The sequence below is a fragment of the Pelecanus crispus genome, chromosome 3, assembly GCF_030463565.1.
Source record: "Pelecanus crispus isolate bPelCri1 chromosome 3, bPelCri1.pri, whole genome shotgun sequence".
Lineage (NCBI taxonomy): Eukaryota > Metazoa > Chordata > Aves > Pelecaniformes > Pelecanidae > Pelecanus > Pelecanus crispus.
This window is the reverse complement of record NC_134645.1, coordinates 45374766-45392915: the sequence shown is the minus strand read 5'-3', so window position 1 is coordinate 45392915 and position 18150 is coordinate 45374766. Positions and strand designations below refer to the sequence as shown.

Sequence of the window (18150 nt, the reverse complement as noted above, 5' to 3'; positions counted from 1 at the left end):
TACAACACTGATTCTGTTAATGATAGTCATCTGTAGAGTTTATTCAAGGAGCTGTATACTGTTTGCTTCTGCTGCCTGCTCAGGCCAGCCAAATTTCTCTTGACTGACTGAAGTAACCAGAATAATACTTGTATTTGTGCCAGTTAATGCAGGTTAATTAGGTATCAAGATTGTAAATTGATCTATGGAGAGCCTCAGTGACTGTTGCAAACTACAATTGTTGCAGAGGTGCTGCAGACATGCTCTTTTGCTGTTGTGAATGACTTCTACGGACTTGAGGTGGATTAGGGAATGTTCTTGGGGCAGTCTCCTCTTTAGATCTTGACTAGGGCTTTGAAAAACTGTATACATTCCCATCTGCTGAGAGTGTATCCCAGACAATTTTCAGAGCTACCCATTTCTTAGGACAAGACTTTGTGAATTTGGTAGATGTCAGATGGTATCCGTGTAGAATTTGCAGTGATGTTCAAAGCTTACATGTTTGTATTGCACTGTTAAGTCTCGGTGTCTCAGATTAAAATGTGTATTGCTAGTATGGAAAGTAATGTGACTGATGGTGTTGCAACACCAAGGCACCAGGGGCGTGCATCACAAATGGGAATGGGCAGAGGATGTTGAACAAGTCACCTTGTACATGCTGCCTATTAATTTGTATAATATTTTCATAGCAGGATGCTGATGCAGTTCAATAACACCAGCATCTCTCTAGCTGGGCTCTTTTGAAATATAATATTAATAACATATTCTCAATTCAACTGTGAAGTAAGTAACACAATTAAATATGGAGAGATTTCTGATGTATCCAGAAGATGGAGATAGCCACAAATCATTATTGTTATCACTCGATACATCAATTCCCTGCACTGACATACAGCCTTTGTGCTCTCAGTGTTCGTGCCTTATCCTGTAACTTTCATATTAAGATGTCTTAATTCTCAGCAAAGTCAAGAAAGGAATAATTCAAACTATAATTAGTTTCTATGAATCAAAGGCTCATTTGTGTTTCAAAGTGATTTGCCATGAGCCTGTTCTTAATCTCTTATGGCACTATCAAAGCAGCACGGAGTTCTCAGTAACTTTGCTCGCAAAATATTGTGTACTCTCAGTATCAGGTGCATCCAAGGAACATGTTCGACCACTTGCCCCAATAATCTCGACTCAATTCGTTATCTTTGCTATTATTCTAAGTATTGGTATTTTTTTTCCTGCTGCTCTTTATTCTCTCTTTTTTTTTTTTTAACTGATTAAGGAGAATAACTGGTGTTCGTGTCTGTAGTATTTAGCTGTTCTGACAGTTGAAAAAGAATACAGTACAACAAGAGAGAAGGTTTTTACTGATAATACCCACTACAGATACTGCTTGTAGATTTTCAGACTGCAAGAGATCACCAATTTCCCTGTGGCTTCTGCTGTCAGGAGCTGTGTATTTACCCTGTGCAGTGCTTACTGCTGCACACTGATGTTCTTATGGTCTCTCACCATATTGGTTCTTAAGAATGCAATAACAAAGTGCATTAAATGTTGCCCTTCCTACACAATGTGCATACAGCATCGGATGCTGTCCAAGGAGGTACACAGAGGAATTAGACCATCTTGATTCATCCTTAGCCAGAAATTCCTCATCCTGCTTGTTGAGTCTCAACCTGCTCTCCTTCCTTGTGGGCTTTTTTGGCATTCCCTGTGTGAGTATTGGTTCTTTCTTGAAGACCTAGACATTTCATAAATGAGAGAAATTAATTTGGGAGCCTTTGACATTGTAAAGCAAGTAACGACTGCCAGCGTATTTGGCTTTTCTGTCTTCCCTTTATACCCCAGATAAACTGACCACCCGTAGCACGTGCGCTGTCAGGTGAGCGTAGGACCACGCCTCTTCTCAAGGGCAGATGCATCTGCTGTCTTTGCTGCAGCCACTCAAGTCCATGCCAGTAATGCAGCCCAGACTTGGGACTTCTCTGCGGGGGAGGCCTGAGCACACTTGCTGCGTGTCTTGTGCCCACAATCCCCTTTGCCGCTGGGGGTACGTGGGGCTGAGTGTGCTCCAGCCCCGGTGCCAACAGAGAGCCTGAGCTTGGTGCTGCCTGAAGACAGCGTAGCTGACCCGCAGGCAGAGCCTGAGCTTGGTGCTGCCTAAAGACAGCGTAGCTGACCCGCAGGCAGAAATGTGGATGCAAAGGTTCGGGTCAGGGCGCACTGCGCTCCTCTCTAGCATGAATATAGAGGCTAGCAGAGCTTCCAGAAATTTCGTTCGCTTGGCTCTTCTGTGAAACGTTCCACAGAAGAGCTGGTATATGCAGAGTATGGGGGTGATGGTCTGTTGTTGTTCATTTTTCATGCCTGTTAGGAGTTAGATGAGGGCCCCGGCAAAATGAGTTACGTGCATTAGTTACTTGCAGGTTAGATTCCCCCTCCCACCACTGACAGCATTCTGCGCTGGGGAGGAGCTGCAACCCTGCCACCAGTTAATTATGTTGCTCATCAGTATGTGGGGGGTTTGTCCTTCTCTCTGCTTCTCCCTGTCTCTTCATGTCAGTGTCAACCTTGTCTCCTCTCTTCCCAGGTGTGCCAATGGTGTTTGTTACCCTCTGGGGAACTGTCAAGTACCTTTATGAAGATGAGGGGTTGGTTTAGTTCTGATTTTTCTAGCTCTCTCATTTGTGCTGTATGTGTGCACCGGCAGACCATTGTTTGCTTTCTGTGTGGTGTGGTTTGCTTTGGCAACGTGCTGAAACCTCACATAATCGCTTCTGTTTTGTCTGAAGGGCTTGCATAACGTTTCAGAAAGGAGCATATGTTTCTTTCTGATCAGAATTTTCTGCATGTCTGAATGAATCTATCCTTTTGCAGGTCAAGGAAAGGTATGTTTTGTTTTTCTGTAGTTACAGTATCAACAGTAGAAGTCATCATGCCCAACCAAGACCACTCCTGATGCCGTGCCTTTAGCAGTAGCCTTTTACAGTTATGCTTCAGAGGAAGGCAAAAACCTCCCACAGGATTTTGCCTGTGATTTGTAGTGGTTAGCTTAAGCCTAGCAGCAGAGATGCGATTGCCTGTTCTTGTTTAAGCTTCCGTTATTTAGATTTTCTTAAAATAAAGGCACATTCTCTGTCTGCTTATGTTAGTCTTGCTGAAGTCAACTATACCACACACAAGACTGCTGCAAAACACAAAACACTTTTCATCCACTTTTACCATAGCAGCTGTTCTGAAAAATTGCCTTTATCAATGCTGTTTGGTACATAAAGCATATTAGTTTGTTGAGGGGATTTTGTTGTTGTTTGGTTATGGTTTGTTTTTTGGGGTTTTTTTGTTTTTTTGTTTTTTTTTTTTAAAAGGAGGGATGTGGCTTCCTCTTCTTAGTGACAGTGACTGCCTGGAAATATTTGGGTAGCTTTCTTTGTGATGAAATAAATAACTTTATGCTATTTTCTTTTTATTCTAAATGTACTATTAATTGGTTCTTCCTCTTAGTTTCCAAACAACCCAGCCAGCACTTTTTTTTTGTAGAGGGTCCTTTTCCCCTGTATTTTTCCCCTGTATTTTTTCCCCTTTTTTTTATTTTTCCCCTTTTTAAAATTTTTTTCCTTTTTATTTTATTTTCCCACAGACACAATCCTTGCTGGGGAGATGCTGCAATGTGGAAAATTCAGTGTAGTCAGAGCCACCCCCAGACTTTTTTCTGGTGTTCATAAGTATTAAGAACCGGGGTTTTTTTCAGTGTCTTTCATAGTACTGAACCACTTTGGTCAAAGCTGCATTTTCTGGCTTAAGCAATGCTAGGATTTTCTGACTTTCCTTTTCAAGGTTGACTTGATAATATTCTGTAGCAAGATTGTGGCTGTACTGATGTATTACAAGTTTTGTTGAAATTATCAGAATAGATAGAGAGAACGTGGGGCCTCTGAACAGGTGACGTTCCATGGGCATATCTTCCCATTGATGTGGAAAATGTATTCAAAGTGCTCATGCTGAGCCTCCTACATTATGTGGTGCTCAGAGCTGATTTATGTTTTCTATTAAGGAAAACTGTCACTCACTGCCTTCAGCAGACCTTAAAAGGGGCAATTTTGCACTTTATTGAATTTTCTAAATCTTGTATAAATATTTGTAAAATACAACAATAAATAACCACGTGCAGCAGCTTCTCTGAAAGGCAAGATTTCTGCGCCTTGGGCAGGCATTTGCTGGATCAGCCAGGGATATATTTCATGGTGTTTGCCATAGCGCTGTCACTATGGATGTGCAGTGGGCTGTAAATTTCATTTGTGACTTAACTACTTCCCTGGCTGTGAGGATAACGGGAAGTAAATGTGGTCAGGGCTGGGAATTTGAGGCAGTCCTGTGAATGTAGCCATTTGAATGAAGGACTGAAGCCTGCAAGACTTACTTGGAGACTGGCTCCTTCTTTCTTTACATATGCAAATGTAAACTCCTTTAGAAAGCAGTTGCTGTTTTAAAAAGAGAGAGATTGAAAAAGACTTTGTCTAGATTACAAATAAAATTAAAGGCAAGCTGTGCTTCTTAGTTATTAGACTGTGCCTAAAGATCTGATACTTCCACATCTTTGTTTCTGCCTGCAATTAATTATGGGAGCAAGACAGCAAGCCTATGATGTTTTTCAAAAACAGAGCTATTTGGCTGTACCTCTTCAAGGTAAAAATTCAGTGTTTTCATTTTTAGAAAAAGAATACTAGATTAGTAAGCAAAGGCAGAAACTTCCCCGTAGCATGTTTCACTGGACCAATTCTCCATTCACAGCTGTGAGGCTATTAGTTGCCAAGCATCTTCTGAGTGGTGCTGAGCAAACTGCAGGGATAGATCCCAAACACAATAGATGTTAGTGTATTTATCAGTGTGGCAATCCCAGAAAGCACAAATGGACAAGAAATCATGTACAGATCTATCAATTTTATTTTCTGGACACTTTAGTAGCCATGACACTTTAATTGGGCTGTAATGGCATTTTTATTGCACATACTTGTATAAATTTAAAAGTAGCTAAAACTGCTCTGTGCCACAGGAAGCAAATGTACACACAGAAATGTAGCAGAGTTAATGTAAAGAATCATTTCTCAGCCTCTGTCATTATCAGGAAATTTTAAAATTGCCTCTGCTTCCACTGCACTTAGTCAGAAAATTAGAACTCTACTTCCAGCCATGCCTATTATCCTGCCGGTCTTGAGGGGTTTAAATAAAATCAGTTTTAAAGGCTCCATGAAGCTGGCTCCTAGTCACATGTACCAATTAAGAAGTTCTTCTGTTACTCAGGGAATATGGCATTGCCACAGCCAAGCTTCTCCACTTTCCTCTAGTATGTGAGCACATGTAGGTGTGGTGGTGTAGCATGCATCCCTACCATGTGCTGCACGGTTTGCTAGTTTCTCTCAAGTTGACTGTCCCGTTACAAGGTTGGGGAGGGTTTACTCTCCACCAACATCACCCAAGCTGAAGTTTCATAGGCCTGTTAAGAAACCCTAAGGAAAATTGAGCACATATATGTTTTGGCAGATGAGATGTGGAGATAGAGAAACTTGTTTTGTGAAGAAACCTGTGTTTTCTGTAGTGCTGTTTCATAGCTTATGTTTCACAGCCTGTGTAGCTCAGAAACCTGCTGGCTTTACTGATGACTGTTGCTTTTGAGTAATGCTGAGCAATATGGCAGGAGGCTAACAAAGTTATTTCATAGAAATATTAAGAATGCTGTCGCTGCAGCAACAAGTGAAGTGGCATGTGTACGCTGGCCCGACACCTGGGCCATTGTGCACACACATGGCCCATCATATAGTCGGGGGTGGCTGGCTGTGGCCAGGGTGGGACCTAAAAGAACTGGATGTACAAACCCCCCAGTATAAAGTTCACCTTGAACCAGTGATCCCAAACTGTGGCTTTCAGGCATCACTTTTCTTGTGATTGTTCTCCAATATTGCTCAAGGACATAGGAATTTAAAAAGCTAAAATGAGACTTGTGGGGAGAATGAAGTATTATATTGCCTGCAGCATGTTACTTACGTGGCAGAGGGCTCAGCTAGCCAACAAAAGTTGGGAACTACTGCTCCTGTCTTTGATTTTACTTGCTTATAACTTTTAAAACTCCCTTTGGGCCTGAAACCTGTACGGATACACTGAAGGAACTGGAGTTTGCTGCCTTAATTGCTTTCTCCTGGTTGAAATTAGTAAGTCCTTATTGAAAATAAGGACAAATAAAATAGATGATCGATCTAAATATCAATATGAGAAAAGTGATGGTAGGTAATGGGATAAAGATCTAACAAACAGTTAAATAATAAGACATTGGAGACTGAAGAGTAATAAAAAATAATGCAGAAAGAGGAGGATAGGAACCATGCGGCAAAGGTCTGACTCAGATTCGCCCCCCTTGTCCTTTCAGCCACATGACAAATTTGACCTTGGTTTTAATGGAGTAAATCTTCACAATTAACTGATGATAATTCATAGCAAATTGTGGAGGAGAGCTAGCCATTAGTGGGCAAGAAAGGCCGTTGAGTAGTATCCAGTTGGATTATGATAGCTGCAATAGTACAAAGCATTCAGTGTTTCTAAGAAGCAACTGCATCTGTTTCCATGTCAGCATGATGTGCTTTCCTGGTATCTAGTCCTCAATATTGTTTTCCATCTGCATTGCTGTGCCAATGAAAAGCAGGAGATTTCAGTAATGTTCTGAAGCCTTTTCTTCTTGTCTCCTTCTTTTTGCCATCTTCCTAGTTGCTGGACCAGAAACTATAACATGAATTACTGGTTGATCATCAGACTGCCCATTCTCGTTGCCATTGGGGTGAGTATGGGGCACGTGCAGCAAGCTGGCAGATTTCCCTGAGAACAGGACATGATATAGTACAAACAGCAGATGTGCACATGGCTGTTGTGCACATCCAAAGGCTAATAACCTTTGAGGGTATTGACATTTTCATTCAGAAATGTGATTTTATGAAACCAAATTGATTTCTGTCAGTGGAATTCCCCACTAGCATTTTGTTTGTTTAATTTGGCCACAGGCTGTCATGTTGTAGTGGCAGCACATGATAACAAAACAGCATGCCAGTTAACTCCCCTGTGTGCAGAAAGCTATGGCAGGTAGTACAGGGAGGTAGAAGATAATATTGCAGGTACTGGGCTACAGAAGAGCAACAAATTGTGTGGCACTGTGGAAAACGCCACGTTCTGTAGCCACAATACCGTGTTAGTCTGAGACCTCCAGATGAGGCAAATGGGGCAGCCCACGCCTTTACTGTGTCTCACACCTCAGAGATGCAAGTAAGCTCCTCTGCTTTGTTTAGCGAACTGCCTGTGTTTTCAAAGGTGACTTGTGCATTCACAGAGGATGTATTTAAAGCACAGTTCCTTAGCAATGAATTGAGTTCCATGGCAAATTCTGCAGCTGCAGAGTAGCAGGATGCACAGAGACCTACACATGTATGTACCAACCAGCTTTTTTGAACACTTATGCACGTGAGTTTCTTGATGATTATATAAATCCTTCTTTCATTTCTCCAGGTAAATTTCCTGATCTTTATCAGAGTTATATGCATCATCATATCCAAACTACAGGCTAATTTGATGTGCAAAACTGACATAAAATGCAGGTATGTGATATGGTGGTCTGACATTTTTTGTGCCCATCAAAACAGAAGTAGACAAGGAGGTACATGAAAGGAGTGGGTTGATAAAGGTTGTTAAAGATCACAGACCTCGAGTAGTGCACAGGTGTGGTGTCACATATTGATATGACTGCTTGGACAGTCAGTCCCCAGAAAAGCCTCCTGGTGAAGCCCGGGCAGGTGTTACACATGCGTTATAGATAAACAGAAGGCTTGATCTTTGAGTTCGTCACTTTACAGTCTTCTGTAATACTGGATTAATATTAATTAAGCAGGTATTTTTAAACCCTTGCAGCATATGCAAGTACTGGATGTTAAGGTCCTTGAATGTGTCCAGAGGAGGGCAACAAAGCTGATGAAAGGGGTGGAAGGAACGTCCTATGAGGAGTGGTTAAGGACTTTGGGCTTGTCTAGTTTGGAGAAAAGGAGGCTGAGGGGCAACCTCATTGGTCTTTACAGCTTCCTGAGGGGGAGAAGTGGAGAGGGAGGTGCTGATCTCTTCTCCCTGGTATCCAGTGATAGGACGTGTGGAATGGTTCAAAGCTGTGCCAGGGAAGTTTTAGACTGGACATTAGGAAGCATTTCTTTACCGAGAGGGTCATCAGACACTGGAACAGGCTTCCTAGAGAGGTGGTCAATGCCCCAAGCCTGTCAGTGTTTAAGAGGCATTTGGACAATGGCCTTAATAATGTGCTTTAAGTTTTGGTCAGCCCAGAAGTGGTCAGGCAGTTGGACTAGATGATCATTGTAGGACCCTTCCAACTGAAATGTTCTATCCCATTCTATCCTATCCTAATTTGAAAAAGATAATATGAGTGATAGAAACAAAAGCTTTAACTTCAATGAAGATCAAGACAGGGATCATTTTGAGCATTGCTCCTTGTTATTCTTGCCAGTCCCCAGTTATTGGAACAAACTTTCAATCTTGAATGCATAGGCTGTTTCAAGACGGATGTCAGGGTTATCACAGAAATGTTCAATTTTTATTTTGCAGGCTTCACCCTGTCTGTGTCTGTATTCTTCCTGTTATTTAAGCACCTTGCTAAGATTCATAGTCACATCCTTCATTTCTGCATCTTGGAGAATACTTTTGTATTGCGGTATGAAAAATAACATGGAAATAGCAAGTTAGCTATTGAATTAACCAGTGTGGAGCTACATGCTGTGGTAGCTGGACTGCTACTGGTGGTTGACTTAGCTAGTTTGAAGTTGGGTATTTTAATGCTGCAGCCCTCTAAGCTAGACACAGCGTGTATTTGGTGCATTCTTATCAGAGTATAGAGTTGCCTTGTATGTTATCTACCTTCTTTACCTCATGTGAAATTTTGGAAATCCGAATGTGTGTTTAGAGCTCAAAGCAGACAGAAGGACCTATTTTAATGAGCTGTAGGCTTTGCTTTCATGCCTACTCTTTCTTTGAATATATGTGACCTTTATTTGCTAGGGTAAAATTTGCAGTGGTGGAAGGTGGGGATTTTCTAGTTCTGATGGCTTGAAGCCATTTAAAATTCTGGCTGTAAATTTACCCTGTAAAGGGAGAAAGCCCTTGTCCTCATGACTTCTGCAAGCAGCAGGAAGTTTTGATGCAGGTGGGCTGTTTCTCAGAAGTGCATGTTCATTCATTTCTTCATGTTGCGTGTTCAGGAATCTGCTATGTAAACAGAAAGGCTTTATCAGAAAAGGATTTACCCAGCAACAGAGCCTTCTTTACTGATGAAGACTGTAGTCTTGGTGGTCCGTCTGGAGGTTGGTGGTTATAGCCGGAAGCTTTGGGGAAGTCTTTTACCCAAAAGAGTTCAGTTCATTGGTATGCTTCTGATGATAACAAGACCAGTAGTCAGAGATTCCTGTATCAGAATTTTTCCCCCGCTTCTTTTCTGCTCAAAGGCACTGGAAAAGATTTTGGGTGGAAGGAAGACAGAACTGCTATGTTGGAATATGTTATTTTAAACAAGGACCAGTCTAGGTGCCCTAGAAAGTCATTAGCTTAGATACATTTGTGTATAGAAAAGTGTTTCGCTCTCAGACCAATCTTTCCTTCACCTCTCTCCTGTTGCCCGTTCATTTGATGAAGAGTGAGAGCTCTCTGTTCAGCATTGCAGCAAATCCCTTTTCTCTCCAGAAGGACTGGAGTTGTGCAGAAACTTCTCCCCTTGCTCAGGGAAAGTATTTTCTTTAGGGAGGTCTTTATTACCCAGGAAGCCTTTTCATAGGACTTTGCATGGCTTCCTGTTTAACGAAGAGCTCTCCAAGTACCCCATCTAGAACAACTGACGTTCATTAAATAAGCTAGGGGATTGCTGTACACCTACACAGCTCCCTTTTTTTCACTCAGGCGGTGTCTCCAGAGCCAATTCAGTGTCAGCCTCCTGCTTTTACCTCTATCTCAGGCAGGTGGTGGTGGAGCAGAGACTCCATCACAAGACTTGCTGGTAAGCTGCTCATTTAAACAAGCCCCCTAATGCAGTGGTCTGCCTGGGTGCACTAGAGATCTGCTTTTCTGCTTACCTCTATGTATAAACTGTTTAATTTCAATAGTTGCTTTGACTCACCATCCCTCGGTCCTTGTGTATCAAGGACATTAGCAGGCCAGTGCATGGGCTGACAGGAGCCTTGCACTTGGTATGTAATAACCCCATACAGCAGTACAGGGTGAGCACTGACTGGGGAGAAAGCAACTTTACAGAAGATCCAGGGATGCTGGAGGACAATAGGTTGAACATGATTCAGCAGTGTGCCCTTATGACAGCGTAGGCTGACTGCGTACTGGGCTGCACTAGTAAGGGTATAGCAGGAAGGTCAAGAGAAGTGACGGATCCCCTCCATTCAGCACTTGTGAGATTGCTTCTGGTGTCTAGGTTGAGGCCCACCAGTACAAGAAAGACATTGTGTCCTGTCCCTCCAACCCCGTGGGACTTGCATGAGTTTGCATCAAGCTAGTTCAGGGGCCGGACTAGGTGACATAGAAGGAGGTGCTGAAAACTGGGTTTATTCAGTCTGGAGAACAGAAGACTAAGCAAGGATTTAACTGCAGTCTTCAGCTACCTAATGGTGGTTATACAGAAGATGGAGCTGGAGTATTGTCAGAGGTGCACAGTGAAAGGACAAGGGGCAGAGGTCACGAGTTATAGCAAGAGAAATTCCAATTGCATGTCAGAGGTGAAAAAAAATTCACAGTGAGATTGGTCTGGTGCTTGGAGATATTCAGAATTTGGCTAGACACAGCCCTGAGTAACCTGCTGTGAACTGGAGCTGGACCAGAGATTTCCAGAGGTTCCTCCCAACCTGAATGATTACATGACTCAGAATAGCAGCCAACAGCCCTAGGGCACACAAGATCTACTAAGTACTGACAGCCCTGCTAGTTGAGTGATTTTTGTATCTACTGAATTGTCTCAAGACAGGTTGTTGTGAGATGTTGATAGGTTCTGTTGCCCAGGATAGCCCTATAAACTCCTATGTGAGGCTCAGGCATCTTCATTTATCCTGTTGGGTGGCTAGCATGTATGTCTATCAAAAGAGAGTTAAGGGCCATTCTTGTGAATTGTTTTCCTGTGGTTGTATCCCTGAGCACTGCTCTCTCTCAGGTGAAAAATGTTTTATTTCAGGTTGGTTTGTCTTTTTTCCTTTGCTAGCTGTGTCTTTGAATTTGCAGTTTAAATTGTGGAGCCATCCCTCACTTTAAGACAGTTTAACTGCTTTTACAAAGTGTTCTGCAGTTACAGTTAGTTACAATGTTTTGAAGATTTAACACACCACAGAGGTGGGAAGGAATAGCAAGTACTCCTCCCTTTGCCAAGATATTTTTTTAAAAGATTCCAATTATTGATAGATTATTTCTTTCAGGCCATCAACAACATAGGTTTTGGTCATCTTTCTCACAGATGGGGAAAAGGATACACAAGAAGACATCTCAGGTACAAGAAAGCACATGGCCTCCTAAGTTTGGAAGAAGATCTTCCAGGTGAAATACAGCCAGTAGCTGAATACAGAGCTTTGCTCTCAGCAGGAAGTGGTCTGCAGTGGAGTGGCAGGGGCAGTTAAAACATGTTGAAACCTACAAAGGTTATTTTGAGGAATTTTTTTTTTTTTTTTTTTCCTGCAGCCCCTGGGGGAGGATGGTGCAAGACAAAGTAGTACAGTGACTTACCAAAGTTGACAGTGTGTCAGAAGCAGAACGCAGAAACAGTGACTCCCAGTGATCATTGGGATCAACAATGACCTACTCAGTGGCGTTGGTTTTTTTTTTTCTTTCTTTGTGACCTTAGGCTGGCCAAGTCTACGTTGACTCTGATCCCGCTGCTGGGCACCCATGAGGTCATCTTTGCCTTTATTACTGATGAGCATGCCAGAGGGATGCTGCGCTTTGTGAAGCTTTTTACTGAACTCTCCTTTGCTTCTTTCCAGGTAGCACTCACGCTGTGCCCATGCAGATAAGATATTTTTTAACTGCTGTTTGGGCACCTGCTTTCTCTCTCATTCATTGCATGTTACCTGTTCTTTATATTTCTCAGTTTAGCCCTGGATATTACAGGATTATGACAGTGGAAGGGAAAGTATAAGGACTAATTTTTAATAGCAAACTTAAATGTTAGTGTCATGTACACTTATTTTCAATGTCTTAAATTTACCACAATAAACTGGTATTCCTATCCACATATTAATATCTACTTCCTATGGGACACCTCAAGGCAATAATGAAATTGTCTGTTATTTCCTGTAATTGTATAATGGCAATGCTGAAAGCAAATTTTGTGCTTTCTCCGGTGTTTTTGATACTCCTTGGAAAATCTGTGCTGTGAAAGGTAGCTGTCTACAGCTGTAACTGCATGTGAGGAGGATGTAGGTTTTCTGCGATTTTTATTTAGCTGATGCCTTAGGTAATGCCATTTCAAAAAAGTCTCCTTGTCTAAGGGAATCATTCTTCTTCTAGTTTCCCTGCTCGCCCACTCATTCCCTGTTTATCAAGCACAGGGCTGTATTTAAGATCATTGGTAATTGTTTACTTCTGAAGTGTTTATAATGTGAAACAAGGTAAGGAAGAAGAAGGGGAAAGGAATCTTTAGAAAAAAATAGCAGGTTGAAGAAAATAGTAACTTTTTCCTTAGATTGTGTGCTTTGAGACATAATTTGGTCAAACCTCTCCTCTGCCATCAGAGCTGACAGGGACCACAGATTGTCTCCGTCTTTCAGTCTTATACGAGACATGCCAGTGTGGAGCCTTTAGTCCTCTGCGAGTTTGTTTGGCAAAGCAAGGGAACTGCTCTGCTCACTGCTGTTCTGTTTTTTGTTGATTTCAGGGGCTGATGGTTGCAATTCTCTACTGTTTCATCAATAATGAGGTAAGAGAAATACTAGTTGTTCCAATTTGCCTTATCAGCATCCACTATAGGAAAAGAAAATTGAAAATGGTCTTGAACTGCTAAATTGTCCTTGTTCAGGACTTTTACTTCTTTTGCAGACCCTCCTCTGTACAGCTACACAGGATAACTCCTCAGACAAATGTTGGAAGGAATTCAGGCAGTATAATTTAGGGCCACTATTTGTAGACATGAAATCTTGCAAGTTGTCTTGCTCAGAATTGTATAGTTTGCACTGCTAGAGCTTTTATTTTATTACAAATTATAGCTGCTGCTCTTAATCTGTCTCATAGTGCTTCTTATTTGCTTGTTTTGGTGAATGTGGGAGTAGAGCCTGTTTTATTCTGAGAACTGAGCTCAGCTGGCCGGTGAGGTTGGAGAGTCCTCTTGGCCAGTGCCTGTATGGTTTGATTTCGTTTGGTTTTGCTGTGGCCCAGCTACTTGAAGACATCATTGCTCTCATTCAAACTGAACTTCAGGGAGTGGTGAGCTCTTCCACAGGCCCAGAAGAAATGTAGCCAGGGCTTTGAGTTAATTAATTGCAAGTAACATCTTCTGTGGCTTCTGCTGAATCCCAGACCTGTTGGGGGGAAGAGTATTGTTCTGTTTCAGTATTGCAGGAATCTCTAATGTTACCTTCTAAGTGATTATTATTATTCCTTCATTCAGCAGCCAGGTTTTCAAGGGAAGCAAAGACTACTAATTTGGCAGCACATTGTTAAGTTTAATGCACATCAATGTGTTTTGCACTCATGCTAAATCTACTTTTAAACATGACATGGTAATTCAAGATCACCTATTGAGAGATAGGCCTCATCAAGGAATTAGAATCAATGGAAAAATGTTCTTGTGTCATTATGGCTAGGCTGGAGTCAACAGAAAAGCAGCAGGCATCCTGAATTAAGCCCTGCAGGAGACTGTTCATTTTTGTAGCTTGTGGGTAAGATTTTGTTTAAGTGAATGTGTTAATTGTACTGCTTACGAAAGTTAGCGGTGGGTAACAGCAGGCTTTGCTCAAGCATGAATTAGAGAATATTTGTTTCAAATCCCTTGTACAGCTTTACAGGTGTACTTTAATCCTGAAATGCAGCATCGTCTGTTGGTGCATCATGTATTTCTTTTGATTCCCTTTGGCCTTTGCTCATACATCCCCTACGTAGCTGCAGCCAGGCCTCTCATGAGTAATGCCCAATAATTTCCTCTATGTGATACAAGGGCAAAGTTACATCATAGCCCAAACTTTATTAGAAACCCTGAAACAGGTAGGCTTGTTTCATTTGAGGGAACTTACTGTGAAGTAGCCTACCTACATTTCTAAGAGGTCCTCCAAATCTCTTGTTGCTATGGTTCTCTTGCCTTTCTAATGTAATTTGTAAAATCTAACCACAATGTGCTCAGCTTCACAGAATGCTGACAGACAATCTAGGATGAATTATTTTGCTTGTTCCAACTCTTGTTAAAAGGAGGGAGAAGGATTTTGTCAAGCCCGGTCATCAGCATCCATAAATTAAATCCATGTAAAGAGTTTGATTAGGTCAAGTGTCTTCTATTTCTTTCCTAAACTATATGAAAAAATTTTCCTAAACTAAATGAGGAGCTGTTTTTCTTGTGACAGACTATATGTGCCCAAAGACTATCCTTGGCTGCAATATGGTCTATATTTTTATTTTTGTCTGTGACTCATTGACTCCTTTTCTTTTTCCTTAACCATACAGAATGAAAGTTTTTTGCAAGTCCTGGTGCGAGATCAAGAGTAGAAATGAAGCTAGAAGTGATATTAATATCCTTTTCTAGTACCTACTTATGGAAAAAAACATTAAAATATGTTCATATTTCAGTCATATTTTACCAGAAAGATTCTGGATTTTCTCTGATACTGCTCTGAAGCCAACAGCAGGGTCTCATCAGATTGCCTTTTATCACCAATGTTCTTTGCAAAATGAGCTGGGCTTAATATGACCAGTTTTTCTGCAGTTAGTGTTGCTTTCTATAAGAAATGTTCTAAACCACGGAGACGCTGCCTCTTTCCACCAGAATTAGCTTAAGCCCGTTCAGGTTTCATTCTCTGTAGTCTTGCTTCTCCTTTTTGCCTCCTTCCTATCACAATGGAAGTATGCTTCACTCTCTTCTACCTTAAAGAATCCGTCCTGACTCCAGGACTCCTGAATTTTTTTAATTACTGCCCAATCTTCCCTTTTTCTTTTCATTTCTTTTCATTCTCTATACAGGCTATCCATTGAACTCCACCACCAGCTCCATTCCATCCCATTTCTGACCTACTTTCCTTTCACTATGATTTGTTGAGATTTTTTTTGCCAAAGTAATCAGATTTGTAATCAGATTGCAGATTGCCACACTCTCAATGTCCTTGCCCACTAGCTGCATTAAACTCAGTCAGCTGCTCTCTGGAGAAGTCTTCTCCCCCTTTAACCTCCATGACCATCTTTTCCAGGTTCTCATACCTCTTCCCTTTCTCTTTCAAAACACTCTACATAAAAATTTTCCTTCTTCCCCTTTCTCATGGGAGCTTAGTTCTCGGTTCCCTTTTCCCTGTATAGCTTATTTCTGGGGAATCTTATCCACACATGGAAGTTACTAGGCTAAGTATTTTGCTGAAAGATCTGTAGATCTACTTCTGTGCTCAAGAACTGCCCCTTTACAAAGATTTAAGATTTATATCTTAACCTGTTCCCTCAGTCATACATCCACAGCCATCTAGGCAAAAACTCAATTCTCTCTTTACCCTTTTCCTAACCTCTGGAGAGAAAACTAATATTCTGTCATTCAGGTCCATTCCTAAGACATCATCTCTTATGCAGTCTTTTGTTCAGGTCTTCCCATTCACTTCGTCTCAGTCTTGCAGGCTATTTGTATCACAGCTCTAGGATACAGCCTGCCATGTCCAGCCAGATTGAAGACTCATTTCCTCCCTTTGAATCTAAGATACCCATTTCTATTGCTCATTGACTTACTCTGTCAGTAAGTACGTTCATGCTTTCTTTCGGGATCTGCCTGTAAATGTCTACAACTGCTTTTTCGCAGTGCTGCTTGTTAAACTAGTGGTTTTCCATGCCCAAAAAAGGTACCAAATACGGGGGTGGTAATACGGTCAATTCTTCTCCTGCAGACAGTATGGTCCCTGCATTTTACTGTTTCCTTTTCCATCTTTATCAGGCTGTTCTCCCTCATTCTTCTATGCCAAGCTATCTCAGACACACTGTCTTTTTCTGGTGTCTTTGTGCAGCTTTTGACACAATGACCCACAGTTACCATGGTAAAATACAAGCTTCTACCTCAGCATCTTTCTGCCCCATTTGGTTGTGATACTGGAGGGTCAGATTCTGTTATAAGAGACGCAGAGGTGCAGCTGGTTCCCACCAGGACAGTATTGAAGTATAAGGGCTGTAGCCCAGAGCTGACAAGCACTGCTAGAGGTCACCACCGAGGGAAGACAGTTGGTTATGTAGGGCTTTACTCCTTTTTTAGGGCTGCCTCCTAGATTCAGTATTTCACAATGAACAAGCAGAGAAGACAGACATACAGCAGCTGGTTCCCTAGGAAGTTTCCCTCAGAGTATGAAGGTTTCAGCAGCCTGGCTATGATGACAAGCCTGCGATGGAACTGTCATCAACCTATTTAGTTTCATGGTGGTCAGTAGTGGACCCTAAAAAGGAACTCTCCAGAGAAGGCTCACTTGAGTGACCCACCTATAGTGAACTTACTACCAGACTGAAGTACAAACCATAAGGAATTGATTACTGTTGTTGCACTCCTACCTTTTTCTAGAGTAAAAAATGTTCAATTTTATGTCCTCTGCCTTATGTGTTAAAAGCTAATGGAGGTTCTTACTTCAGTCAAGTGGCAAGAACTTTGCCCATGGAACAGGAAGCTCTAAATTCTGTTCTTCTTAAGCAGTTACAAGACCCTGCATAAACTTCCAAACAGAGGTTACATGGTTTAACCCAGAACCTGTGACTGGATGAGCATATTTTGTAGCTTTAAAAAAAGCTAGTATCTAGAACGAGATATTGTAATTGCTATTTAAAAAGTGGGGAAAAAGTACAGTCTTTGATGTGCTTAATTGTTGGGTTTTTGATTCTGAATAAATGTTCATTTTTGTATCAAACAAAAAAAAATATTCAAAGAACAAAAATAATCCAAGACATAATACTGTTTAAATCAAACCAGAAGTTAAAACAGAACTCTTAAGAATACCCATGGTGACAGTATTGAGCAGGAAGCCAGTCTTTTCAATCATTTCATGGCTGATAAGCAAAATCAACTTAATTGTTAGTACTGGTAGGTCATAGAGTACATTCAGTATTGCAGCTGAATACAATTTAGAATAAAATAGTGAAGATAAGATTTCTTGGTGCATGAAAGAGCTTTATTTCTACAAGTAAAAGTGAATGCTGTCATTATTTTAAATATGGAATACCCTACAATGGACTAATGAGATAACTGGATAATTTGAGGCAATAATATTGCAGGTTTAAAGCATTGCCAGCTTTTCTCAGTAGTATGGTACCTTTATTTTTTCCTTGCTCTTTTCTAATGGAGTCATTTAGAGATCTGATTAGTTCTACGTTCATTCCTTTTGTGTCATTCTTTGCTTCTGCTAGGTTCAGATGGAGTTTCGGAAAAGCTGGGAGCGCTGGAGATTGGAACATTTCTATGTCCAGAGAGACAGCAGTATGAAACCTCTGAAGTGTCCGGCCAACAGCATCAGCAGTGGAGGCACGGTAGGCAGTAGTGTCTACGCTGCCACTTGTCAAGCCACATTCAGCTAAGATTTCTGCAGGTGAATCAGACTGGGAACAATGAACTGTATAATATACCTGCAAACCCTTAAATACCCAAGCAAGTGGCTTAAGTATGCCATCTCCAGCAAGAAACTTAAGCATATGCTGCTCATTGCCTGCAGACTGTTGGACAAAGGTTTCTAGGGAAGGCAATCTGCTAATGTAATGAACACATCAGAGGAAAAATTGATCACGTCTAAAGTAAGTTAAAAGAGTTTCTTCCTATTTGCACACAAGGCCTCCAGGTATCCAAAACTTAAGCATAGCATTGATCCAGTCTGAAACCACAGGGTCAATAGCTTATTACTGTTGAGTGGGCGAGCTGAGTGATTGACTGATTAAATTACAAGGATACAGAATATGATTATTGCCAAA

General features: G+C 41.4%; 1 protein-coding gene across 1 annotated transcript in view; it reads left to right on the top strand.

Annotated features, from left to right (window-relative positions):
- The window catches only part of GLP1R (glucagon like peptide 1 receptor), an 87143-nt gene extending 69380 nt beyond the window's left edge, over positions 1 to 17763 (top strand). Inside the window, exons 8-13 of the mRNA XM_075707686.1 lie at positions 2558 to 2618; positions 6721 to 6790; positions 7510 to 7598; positions 11882 to 12020; positions 12914 to 12955; positions 17596 to 17763. Coding sequence (XP_075563801.1) covers positions 2558 to 2618; positions 6721 to 6790; positions 7510 to 7598; positions 11882 to 12020; positions 12914 to 12955; positions 17596 to 17763 — 569 coding nt within the window. The remainder of the gene's footprint in view (positions 1 to 2557; positions 2619 to 6720; positions 6791 to 7509; positions 7599 to 11881; positions 12021 to 12913; positions 12956 to 17595) is intronic.
- Positions 17764 to 18150: the final 387 nt, after the last annotated feature.